The sequence below is a fragment of the Amphiprion ocellaris genome, chromosome 15, assembly GCF_022539595.1.
Source record: "Amphiprion ocellaris isolate individual 3 ecotype Okinawa chromosome 15, ASM2253959v1, whole genome shotgun sequence".
In the NCBI taxonomy this organism is placed as follows: domain Eukaryota; kingdom Metazoa; phylum Chordata; class Actinopteri; family Pomacentridae; genus Amphiprion; species Amphiprion ocellaris.
Genome location: NC_072780.1, coordinates 14,586,873 through 14,599,689, shown reverse-complemented (window position 1 = coordinate 14,599,689; position 12,817 = coordinate 14,586,873). Strand labels below are relative to the sequence as shown.

Sequence of the window (12,817 nt, the reverse complement as noted above, 5' to 3'; positions counted from 1 at the left end):
GCCGGAGTACCCGGAGAGAACCCACGCATGCACAGGGAGAACATGCAAACTCCATGCAGAAAGATCCCGGGAAAGCCGGGACGCGAACCAGGGATCTTCTCGCTGCAAGGCGAAAGTGCTAACCGCTACGCCACTGTGCAGCCCAAAAGACAACAAACACATGTAAAATATTAAATGTGTACGATGCATAAGGAATATGACACAAGTGGGAGTAATAAGAGACACTAAAAGTTGGAGGCTGAGGTGAAGGTATGAGTAGTGAAACAGCACCATGACTTGCAAATTTCACGGGCAATCCAGGAGAGAATTTGCTGCATGCTACATTTTTTGTGATTTAAAAATGGAAAAAAAAAAATGTTTTACCAGTTATTGACTTAACATTGAACTCTTTCTGTTTGTCTTGTAGCACCAATGTGCGGAGGTCAGCTGAGAGGACCCAGTGGTGTCATCACATCTCCAAACTACCCGGTTCAGTATGACAACAATGCAAACTGCACTTGGGTCATCACAGCGACAGACACATCTAAGGTAAAAGTCATTACTCCGAAGCAGTGGTGCATAATGTTAATTTAGTTTGTTATTGTAATCACCAGTTTGCAGTGGCATGTTAAGTGGTATCTTTGGCTGGCAGTAAACTGAAAAGCAGCTGACTGATATGTTTGCACCTGTTAGGGAGGAACTCCAGAGGAAGCTCTTCTCTGACACGCATGACTCATTTTATGCTTTTGATAATTGCTACAGGACACTTTGGGGGCTGTTCAACACACCATGTGACAGAAGCTTTCTCATTGAAAAATGTGAGCGATAAGGAAAATGAAAGGGGGGAAAGTACACTGGAAAAGAGCCAGCTAAAGACAAAGCGAGTTGTTAGAGACACCAGCGGTGAGGGAGAGAAGAAGGGAGTAAAATGGACAGGAGAGTAATGGAGAGGTTTTGAGAGCATGCTTGGACGATATCATGAAAGTGTCATAGCCATTCTGTTCAGACCATTGACTTTGGAGTTTTGTTCAAGGCCACCCAGCTGCTTCCATGCCAAATATCCTTCTGTGAACTCAAACAAAATGATTTTACAAATCTGCTCTCCTATTGCACTGTGCCGAGTAAAGGAGAGGCTATGTGAGGTGTGAGACAAGATAGGAAGGGTGGCCAGAAACAATGTGCACCCACCTAACCCCACCTTTTGCTTGCATGTGTACAAGCACAAACACACACAGACACCCTTGGGTATACCCAGCGGGCAGCCTGCTGAAACAGACACTGGCACTTTAGGCTGTCCCTCGCTCTATGCCTGGTTCAGATGAAGATGGAGCGAGGCTGTTCTTTCTGTTTAGAGATGTAATGGGCTTCTATTCCTGCCCGTCCGCATAGGCCCAGCCAGAGGAGATGTGAGGTCAGGCAGGAGACTGAGGCGGAACTGCGAAGGGAGGTGGGTGGGAGATGACAAAGCTCTTCTAGACCTAAATCCAACCTCATGACATTATGACTAATGGGTTTTTGTCAAGTGTTGCTGCTTCATAATGTCCTGAAGATACTGAATGCAGCTGTTTTTAGTTGACAGTCTTTCAAGTGTTTATCCATCAGCGTCAGGGAAACTGGGATCTTTGTTCCGAGACAACAAAATGTCAGACGTGCTGCAAGAGATGGCAAACAATATAAAATATACAGTACGTGCAAAAATTTTCATCACTTGTTTTTGAATCACACAGTACCACCAGGGAGGTGTCTGATTGGCCCTTCTGCAGCATGAAAATGACCCCAAACCTAAAAGATATTAAACATTAGAGTTATTCAGAACCACCTCCAGTGAGGACCCTTAGGCAAGGTCCGTAGTGCTGCCCTGCCTGCCTCTCAGAAGTACGCTGCAATGAATAAAAGTGTGAGCTAAATGAAATTGTAAATTGTAAGTCTGTTTGAGATTATAGAAACTGAAAAATCTGACTGGGGTGCTTGTTGAGAAGGTTGGGACAACCTAGCTGAAAAACTTTGCATGGACAAGGTTTAAAAGTGTATCTATCTGTACCAAAAGTTAGTTGATTACTAAATAAAAAAAAAAAAAAAAAAAAAAAAATCATGGAAGTATCTGTAATTTCATATTACAGTAGTTTCTAAAGCCTATAAACAGTACTCTATGAGAAAGGTTTATAATGGAAAGAACCCCCAAAAGGATGCTAGCCAGCAACACTGAGGTGTATAGAACAGTAAAATGAAGATTCGTATCCTGGCAGATTTTCAAAGCTCTTTCTTTACCCAAGTCATAGCAACCATTGTAAAACCAGTGACACAACAGCTAAGACCTTACATCATATATGCTGCATATTGTATATCCTAAATTGCAGCCTTTGTGACGTGCTAACTGCATTGTTCAACATTGCGATTTCAGTTTGAAATGTTTTTTCTGCCCTATTTAAAAGTGGTTTGCAGTGACACAGTAGAAGTAATGATACAGGCTATAGAACAGCCGGAATGTTGCATGCATCTAACAAACTAACCTCCATATGTAATGTTCAAGTCAACCATGCTGTGTTCAGTAAATGTGGAATCTTGAAGTATATACAAAAAGCTAATATGTCATACAAGACTATTGGGTGTTCTTTACAGGCATTGCTGTCATAATTGAAACAAGAAAAGCACTCAGAGAGCACAGTACTCCGCCAAGGCTGCTCAGTCGTATGATTTCCAACGGGTAAAATCTTTAAACAATTTGTGGTCCGCAGCGGTCGATTTGTAGTAGGATTGCAATCATGTGATTGGCAACAGGCAGCTGATGTAGTGTTTACTAGTTGTCGTAGTGTTTACTAGTTGTCGTAGTTACAGTGACGCTGTGCTGCTATCTCGCAATGATACGGAAATCTGTAACAGATCCATGGATCCAGACTGTAAGCTGCATCACTGCCAAATTCTAATCACTTGCTCGTTGTGTCATTTCTGACCTTCTCTGAAAATTTAATCCAAAGTTCCATCCATCCATTAGTCTGTTGTTGAGTAATGTTGCGAACAGACAGACAGACAAACCAATGGCGATCGTCACATAACTCCGCTGCGTTCCTTGGCGGAGTAATAAAAAAAAAAAAAATAAAGCCAGAAACTAAATCTGATGAAACAAACTAAATCAGCACTGTCTTTTGTTACATTTGGTGCAGCCCAAAGCTGGTTGAATGAACAGAAGTTGGTGTCTGAATTCTCACTGGTATGCTGCTATAGCAGCATTGCCTCTCACAAACTGGATGACCAAAAAGAAGAACTATGAAGAAAGTTGTAAAAAGTCATGCATGCTCTTAGGTTTGATACATTGTGATCACATGATTAGCTGCAACAACAATGGAGAGTAAGATTGAAGACACATTGCTTCAACTGTTTAGTGAGGACCATGTCTTTTAACCCCCCTCGGTATGGCTGCTGAGCTTTTTGACTTTCTTTGTTTCTTTCTGTCTACAACATACGTCACCTGTTGGCTGGCAGATGGGAGATGAGTTTGTGGTATGAAACTCTATTTATCGAGCGATCTGACCTATTTTGCCTACACACCATCAATCTTTTCTCTCCACCTTGGCAATTTTCATTAGGTTCGAGGTTTAACATAAGACAGAATGCAATTTGCATTTATATAAGCTTTTTCATTAGGCCTTGCTTTCTCAGCCCTCTGAAAACATTAAGAATTTGGCGGAAATCAGTGGCAGCCAATTTAAACTAGGAGACAAAGACAGTCCTTGCTTTGCTTTTTTATTTATTTATTTATATTTCAGACTCCCAAATCACTCTGTTTTTGTCTTTGTTTATCTTTTTGTGCACTAACAAAATTAAAACTTATTTGTTTGTCTGTCTTTATTGGAGTTGACCTGTGCTTTCCTTGGCTTGAACAATATTATTGTTTTTATTACCGTGTTACATTTTTTCTCCAACCTAAAGCATGGAAATGGCATCAAATTAATTGGTTTGTTTCATTCTTCACAATCTAACACATAAATCTTTCAGAACTTCTGCTTCACCTTTAAGATACACGTATTCACCTTGTGAACAGCTCCAAGTCTTCTGGCACACCTCCTGATGTGTTTTAAGCCCTTGTTCATCTGGCTAAATAGGCCACAAAGATGTCTGCAACCTGCTGACTTGATGAGCAAAGAGTAGGGGTCATGCAGACTGTCTGGCAGACAATCAGATGTTTTGATTAGTGGTAGAGTGTTTATATTTCACTGTATAATCAACAGACTGTGAGTCAGATATATGAAAATATACACACACAGTCATGTATACATCACATACTGCGTAGCTATACCGAATAGTGACTTTACATACAGAATGTAGAAAGAAGCTGATACTATCAAAAGATGCTTTACATGTAGTATACATAGCTAAGACATGCTGTAAGTGTGAGTTAAAATGTGCCCTGCAAGTATTCAAATGAGCCTAGTGGATGATATATTGATGGACAGAGGGTTGCAAAGTCACAGATGGGAAGAGGTCCCTTCTCTGCACCTGGTTTCAGGAGCATTCAAGCATCTGTCGTTTACGGTTGTCTTGGTGATGTCCTCGCTGTTGTTTAGGTGATCAAGCTGACATTTGAGGATTTTGACCTGGAGCGAGGATATGACACTTTAACGGTGGGAGATGGCGAGGTGGTGGGAGACCAGAAGACCATATTCCACGTGTGAGTGACTCTGTTGACCTCTGTGATTTTGTTGTTTTTTTTGCCTTGAGTCTTGCCTCTGTTCTGTAACTTCTTTTGGCTAGCAGTCATTTTTGGTTTTACTAGTCATGTCCCCCGTAATCATATTCTGTCTTTTGCGTTCTTTTTTCCCTTTCACCTTTCTTCTTTGTGGGACACTTGGCGTTTCTCCGCCTTCACTTCCCTGCACCCCTCAGCACCCCTCTCTCTTCCCTTTCCCCTCCAGCCCTTTCTTCTCGATTGTACAGTTTCTCTTTCATTTCATCACCACCTGATGCAGTAGGGCATGAAAAATAGATGTCGCACTACATTGTCAATCATCTTTCTTTTGGCTGTTAAAAACAAGATCACAACCCTGCGGTGCAGCATTGCAAACTGCATATTGATGCCCCCTAATGGAGTTTGCACTAGCAGATGCTCCATAACAATCCACAGGATGTTGTTATTAATTGTGCTGAAATTTACCACCTTAATAAAGTTTTTATAGATCAATTTTTATGTGAGGCTGCCTTGCTGGGGTGGGAGGCAGGAGGAGGTTGGAGATAAATGGGAGATAGGTTCGCTGATGTGAGAAGATCGTCCTCACTTTAATATTTTTGTGTAGCCTCACATACACTCACAATACACAAACATTTAACAGAACACAAACACTGAAAATGACTTAATCTGGGCCAATTAAGAATCGCCTCTCCCCTTATGGAATTCTTTATGGTATGAAAGTAGACTGAGTAATTTGGTCTTTGCGCTCCTGCACACAAACAAACTAGAACAAGTTAGGAGAGGAGAATATACTGCTGCTATCAGCACTGTTAAACTCAGGACTATATTTTTGCGAATCGGTGGGGCAGGCAAGCGTGTGTGAGGTGTGGGGAATTATATTTTGTAACTTTAAGGTCAGAGGTGCGTAACCCGATACAGCACAGTCATAAATATGGTGGTTAATAGGTAATGAGTCACAATGAATCAAATTCCCTCTATTTGTGCACTTGAAACACATTGTACTCAGTCAGTTAGTGTGTAAATTTGCCACAACTGTTTTTTTTTTTTGGTTTGTTTTTTTTTTTTTTTCTTCAGGGATAATGATGTTCTTGTGTGTAAACATAGGTGCCATAAGCATAAAGATTTCCTTAAATATGTCATACTTGGCTTGGTGCTGGATGGCAGTCATCCATACCACAGACCTGTTATACCTGATATAGAAGTGATAAGAAAGGTGACAGAAAACTACTGTAAGTTTTTGTAATTTAAACAGCAAAAGGAGAATCGAAGTGTATCCTAAAACTAGCATTCTTCCTAGGTGCTTATTTTACCTTTCCTCCCACATGTGCATAGAAGTTCCCAGAAACTTAGTTAAAAGACGGCAAGAAAGGACAAAAACATGAGCCTAACTTATCCAAACACCACTACTTCTCCCACTATTCTCCATGTTCCGTCACTAAAATTAGAACTCTTAATCACTTAGTCTGCAGCTATACACTTCCTAATTAGAGTTGGGTGGAATTACTATTCAAATAGGATTAAATTACTTCTGTGGCATTGACTGATCTTGCCTTCATTTTCCACTTTCGTGTCCCCAGCTGTTGAATTAAGGGTTAGCATATAAAAAGAAAAAAAAAAAAAAAAAATAAGTTTGTCAGGCTAGAAATACTTACAACAGTTTCGGAGTACTTTTCTATGAAGAGAAAGTCAGATTGTTTAATATATAAGTTCATGTATTGTTTTCGCTTCTTGCAGATGTGTTTAATTAGATTTTTGATACAGTAGAAACACTATTCAAAAGAAACTTTTTAAATTTAATTTAATTTAATTTTTTTTTTTTTTTTTTTAAAAGAAATCTGACACCTTGTCTGTTTTGTAGCCTGTCTGGTACCACTACTCCAGACCTTGTGGTGAGCACCAGTCACCAGATGTGGCTAAACTTCAAAACAGATGACACCAGTGGCTCCTTGGGCTTCAAGGTTTCCTATGAAGGTAAGGATGCTCCTCACATTTTGGTTATCAGTCAGTAGGATGTTTGTCTTATGTATAGCTGCATTAGAAAAAGGATTGTTGATTGAGTTACCCAGTTTAGGTGACAGTCAAGTAGCATCAGAATAGATAAAGTTGTCTACACCTCATCCATTATTCCATGTGAAGTTGTTTGATTTTTTTTTAGTTACTGTCCAATACTTCATTGTTGTGCAGAGAAACTAATACATTAAATTAGAAAATGACAACATGGTCTTGGTGCCTTAAAGCAAACTTCAAATCTAGGCTAAACAACCCTAAATACAATATTTTTGTTTGTTTATTTGTTTGTTTTTTATTCCCCTGTTGCATTGTGATCTGCTGCTCACACCATGTGGTCTAACCACATTTAACCCAAAAATGACATTCCTATGTAACTAAAGTGTGTTCTCTATTACTTTTTGAGGGAAACACATTTTCTGCTGGGTTACATTTGTGACGTATTAGTTGACTGTCACTCCTTTGTAACCAACCAATAAACCAACTTAAACTGTTATCCTCCCCATTTAACTCATTATGCCAAGTTTGAAACTTCAACAAGCTGGATACCTTCACTGCTAAGTCACAGGCATACCTTTCAGTGAGGAAATAGGTTTCTTTCAAAATGAAAATGCAGTTTAGGCATCTAGGAATGTAATTGTGGGGACAAGGTCAGAACACATTTAGCTTTAGTTGACTGTAATACTGGTGTAGTTCTTAACATTCATTTTTCAGAGTTAATTTTTAAAAGCAGAGAGATTAGAGATACTGCATCTGCCTCATTTAAGACTTCTGTGATGAATTTATTAGCATCATAACATAACAGGCACTGTGCTTAGGGCTGTTCGACCTCCATCTGCCACATGGCATGTTACAGCTAGAAAAACAGATTACAAAGACTATAAATGCAAAACAGGCCTAAGTGAACTCTTAAAAAGCCACACTGGATCACTTCGGGTAATAGTTTTGTACACTGTATGACACTGAGAATTGAAAAAGTACTAGTGAATGGAACCACAAATCGCTGGTTCCATTACAGCTGTGCACAAATTATGCTTTTAGATTCATAATTTGTGTTCTGTTTTTGCATTGAACACTAATGAGTCAGGACAATAAAGGTACTTATTTTGATAAATAAACTGGTGAAATGCAGTCAGTGATACATTGATTCATTGATAGTTGATGCATTTATCCTGTTACTGAATACTGATGTGACTCTGTATTTGTAATTATATGTCTGCGTGTTTAAGTGCACAAGTGTGAGAGCTTCAACAGATGAAGTAATGTGTATGTGTTTGTATGCGTGTGTGAAGATGAGATACAGTTAGGAGTGGCAGTGTGCGTTTCTCTGTGTGTTGTCTTTCACAGTGTGTATGCATGTGAGTATGGGGGGTTTGCCAGGGTTCTTCTTCTAGTTAAGTCTGCTGTTTGCCTCTCAGAAGCACAGCAAGTCTTCTCCCTAGCCCACAGATGCTTATTTTTCATCAGCAAAAATAACAGAGAAAGTGGAGCAGCAGGCTGAACCAAAGTGTAATTAAAACAATGAGTTCTACTTAATGAAGGGGAAGAAACGCTTTGAACCACTTCACCTCCCAGATTGGAGCACCCAAAATCTAATTTGCATTCTCAGTTACTTGTATTTTAAGCCTGATCATCAAGTGTAATTGCAAACATAGTCATACCAGTATACACACTCCCACCTTACCCATACATTTGACTGTTGGTTGCACACACTATGCCAGGGCCTCAGTCTCTCTGAAGATGGAATACTTGCAAACTAAATCAGTATTAATGCAAATGAGCAGGTCTAAACCCCACCACCACAGTACTGTATACTGACACTGAGGGTGTTTGACTTGAAACATTTTCATTTGTTTACATCCTGCAAATGATTCACCAGGACTGTAGTTAATGTTAAAGACACAGCAGTTTGTATTTTTTGTCTCAAGTGACATTTTTAGAGCTGTTTCAGATTGCAGAGCCTCAAAAACTGATGATTTTGTTGTGTCACTATAACCATCTGTTACTAAATGAGAGCTTGAACAGCTACCTATTGGCAGGATGTGCAGCTACTTTTGATTTTTGCTTTAATGCATGGTGAGTATGAGGTCATGCACTTTTAACTCAGGTCCACACGTTATATGTACTTAACATATATTTGATTTAGCAGTGGAACAGTGGGTTGGTAAAGCCCATTTTATGCAGTACTAGGTTATACCAATAAACTTAACTAATAAAGTCCTTTTGTCATCCCAGGCCTTAGGAGATTGCAGTGCAGTTGTTGACAATAGTTTGAGTCCATTACAGTGCTTGGATTATTTTGGAGTGTCAAACAGAGAAGAACAAAAAATATGTCCTGACATCTATTGCCCTAATCATCAGGATCCACTTCTGTTTTATTCACTTCTGCCTCGAAGAAATTGTCTTTACAACATACACACAAATGCACAAACACATGTAAAACAAGAAACACAATCGATGAAACATGTGTACACACTCATGTACATGCACACTTCAAAGGGCTCATATTTATTACCTTCATTTTCCCTGAAGTTCTTATGGTGGAGACCCATGAGGCAGAATGGTCTTATCTGAGAAGCGCTGTAGTGCTTGATCATGTGTGTGATTTTATGCATTTGCATGTGCGTATTCTTATTTCTCTCTTTGAACTGCATTGTTCTTTCAGATCAGATTTCTGTTGGATGTTACTCGTTCTCTTGGTTCATTTCCCCCTTGATTCTCACAGCCTCACCCCCCTTTTTAAAGGTGACTTCCACGTAAGATCAATGAGTTGTCTTGTGAATGAGGCTGCCTCAGGACAGCCATACATCCAAACAGCAGTGAGCTCTAAATATGTGTTCTAAATGATGATCATCATTAGGGCTGAGTATGGATTTATACCCAGCATCACCCCTGGTGCGATTTAAAATCGTATTAGGCCCTGCCATCATTTCCTGGATGGATGAGCTTATTCGCTCTCTGTGTTCCCCCGTCCAGATGCCTCAATAGGATGCCTCAGCATTCCCATCTGCAATCTTCACCCTCCGAAAAGTAGACAGAAGAGTGAGTGAATGGAAGCGAGATGCATAAATCTTGTGATAATGAAATTGGCATGTGTGGTTTTAAGGAAGAAGGGTGGTCATGGAGGTGTGTTTGCGTGAGTCGGAAAATGCTCGCGTCAGCTTCCAACACAAGTCAGGACATTTGTCAAACTGTGAAAGGATGGGTATATTTGCAGTTGGACAGAGGAGGAGAGAGAAACAAATGAGAGATTGGCAAGTTTAGCGAGTAACATTTTGGGAGGATAATGGGTGTAGAATGTGTAGTGGTGAACAAAATAATGGCAAAGTAAAATGTGTGACAATTATGGAATTCTGCAGATTTCAATGTTATGATGTAAAAGATAATTTATGAGCCATGATGAACTTTTCAGTCAGTCATTCTTACAGCATCATTTCTATTATCTGTTCAGTTTTAGATAAATGACTAGATGCAGAAAATTCCTTTGATTCAAGTTTTTGAGGAGCTACTCAAGTAATGGCCAAGCAAGGACTCCAGAACACTGTGGACTCTTACTGTTTTTGTCTGTTTCTATCTTTTGATAAAGCTGTTATAGATCAGTTCAAGTGCACATTAGTAGATGACTCACTACTCACAAGGGGGGCAGTCGTTTAGACTGTATTTGTTGGAAAAAAAAAATACACAGGTAAATGCCTTTCTATCTTCTCTGCAAGTGAACATCAAGATTTAAGGCATTCTTCCCTATTGAGGTAGATGTGTGTTTTCAGTGTCTGTCTGTCTGTAAGCAGAATTACACAAAAACTACAGGATGCTAATGAAGATCAGTTTCTCAACAATTATACATTGGCCTTGGTGGAGGGCTGTTGTCTCCAAGTGCCCTTTCTGTTACTTCATAAAGTAGCAGTGCCAGTAAAGTTGTATTTCTCACTACGATGGTATTAAACTGTGCAATTAATTTGCAGTTCACATACGTGTTGAACTGTGGGTGGAGGGCTTTACTCATCACGTATCAGCTATGGGCTGTTTCACCTATATTTCTACTCACATCATCATACCCACACACAGGTTACAAACCTCCACTCCAAATGATACAGCGACTCAGACTAGATGTCCTAGCATACACTGGTTGAGCCAGCACATTTTTAATTAATTTCATGGAATGCACACGTGTTTGGAATATGATATGGTAAATAAGAACAATAAAGCAGCTTTGAGAATAATAGAACGTGCAGGACTGAGCTGTGGGAACAAGTAGGCACTGGATATTTCTTCTGTGATCTTATTGCTCCTATAATTTTTTAAAAAACTAACAAGATTTAGGAAGTAAAGAACACTTTTGTTGTTGTTGTGAAGCATTGTTTTCACTGTGATCATGCTTAACAGTGTCCATGTGGTACAAGTCTTTTGGTCAAACCAGGTTAAACAAATTCTGGACTTGTCACTGTACTGAAGAGATTAAGGTGTATTAATCTACTAGGCAGTAAAATGTATGTTTTCCCTAATAACACTTTTGCATTATTCTAGATGAAGATAATGTGGCGTGCATCCTGTTCTTCTCAAAATATGCCCTTCAGTGCTTCCCACAAGTACAAAATGTGTCTTTCCAGGGAAAGGGGCTGTGATTCAACTATATTCATGGTTCTGCTGAAAGCTGGCTTCAGAGCTGCGTTGTGCTGAATGATTAGGGTGTTGTATTTTCCTGTTTATATCAATGCACAAGAATGCACCATTCTTGTAGCCTTCTTTAGTCAGAAAATAAAAATAGTATATTTAAAATAAGCTGGGTTTGAGAGATGTGTTTGGGATGAATTTTCTCTAACTTATGTTAACCAGCTATACTTGCTTTGGCGTGAAACAAATGATAGCTGTTTGTTAAGATTTAATATGACGTTCTTTATAGTCATATCACTTATATATATATATATATATATATATATATATATATATATATGTAGCTGTACTGTGTTTATCCTGTATTCATGTTTCTCTGCTTGACATAATTTGTTAGCATGAATCTTTTGTATACTGACTTTTCTGTTAAATGTGTTTACTTTTGCCCACACAGAAATCGACCAAGGCAGCTGTGGAGATCCTGGAATCCCGGCTTATGGCAAACGGGAGGGGACAGGTTTTCGCCATGGAGACAGACTGTACTTTGAGTGTCTTCCTGCCTTTGAGCTGGTGGGGAAGAAGAACATCACCTGTCAGAAGAACAACCAGTGGTCGGCTAAAAAACCCAGCTGTGTTTGTAAGCTCTCAGAATACTTATGCTGTTTAAATTTGACATACTCCATGTGCACACGTGCATGAGTATGACAGAAGTCACATGGGTGTATAAATATGTATGTTTGTGCTGATGGGTGCGAGTGGAAGGGGGCCGTGTAATAAATGGTCAGATTATCCTTACAGTTTGCCTTGCAAAGGCTGTGGATTTTGTAACAATAGGAGGGATTATTAGCTAATTAACGCCATGAAAGACAAATACAGAAAGCGAGAGAGTTAGAGGATGAGGGGGGGAGGAAAAGAGAGCTGACCATGCAGATAATGCCCGCTGTTCTATTATTGATAAGACAATAGGGTGGACAAAAAAGCTGCAGTATCTAGATAAACATCACTGAGCTGAATAACAGAGTGCTTGCTGGCACAAAAGTCAGTTTGGCTACACAATACAGGGAAACAGTGTTTATTTGGTTACCATTTAACAAACTGTTTTAGTCATGTAGAGATAATGCACCACGTTTGTCTTTGTTGGGAAGCCAACAATGTAAATAAGATGACCTCCTTTTCTAAATGTACAGCTGTCCAATGCGAAGCTCTCTGTTAGCAGGTCCCATAATGCATGTATTTATGTCCCTTCTGTATCCAAGTAAATGTAGTGTATGTGCCATTTTCTTCCCCCAAATTAGGCATCTCCAAAACCACTGAGGTGTTTCAGAATAGATAGAAAATCATCCTTGACAGCCCAAGAGTCGTCACATTGTCCCTTCAGATGGAGATGTTTTATGAAGGAACGTACTGTCAGTGCCATTTTCAAAGGGTTTCTTTTCCATGCCTATTTAGCTTTCCCCTTTCTTATCTAGACTAATCTAGTACTTCGAATGGCAAGTTGAGAAATTGATGGATCTCTTTTTTCTTTTCATTTCTTGA

The 12,817-nt window shown here is 39.4% G+C and overlaps 1 protein-coding gene across 1 annotated transcript in view; it reads left to right on the top strand.

Moving 5' to 3' along the window:
- The window catches only part of csmd2 (CUB and Sushi multiple domains 2), a 245,624-nt gene that overhangs the window by 123,429 nt on the left and 109,378 nt on the right, over window positions 1–12,817 (top strand). Inside the window, exons 10-13 of the mRNA XM_023275803.3 lie at window positions 407–528; window positions 4,542–4,645; window positions 6,522–6,634; window positions 11,736–11,918. Coding sequence (XP_023131571.2) covers window positions 407–528; window positions 4,542–4,645; window positions 6,522–6,634; window positions 11,736–11,918 — 522 coding nt within the window. The remainder of the gene's footprint in view (window positions 1–406; window positions 529–4,541; window positions 4,646–6,521; window positions 6,635–11,735; window positions 11,919–12,817) is intronic.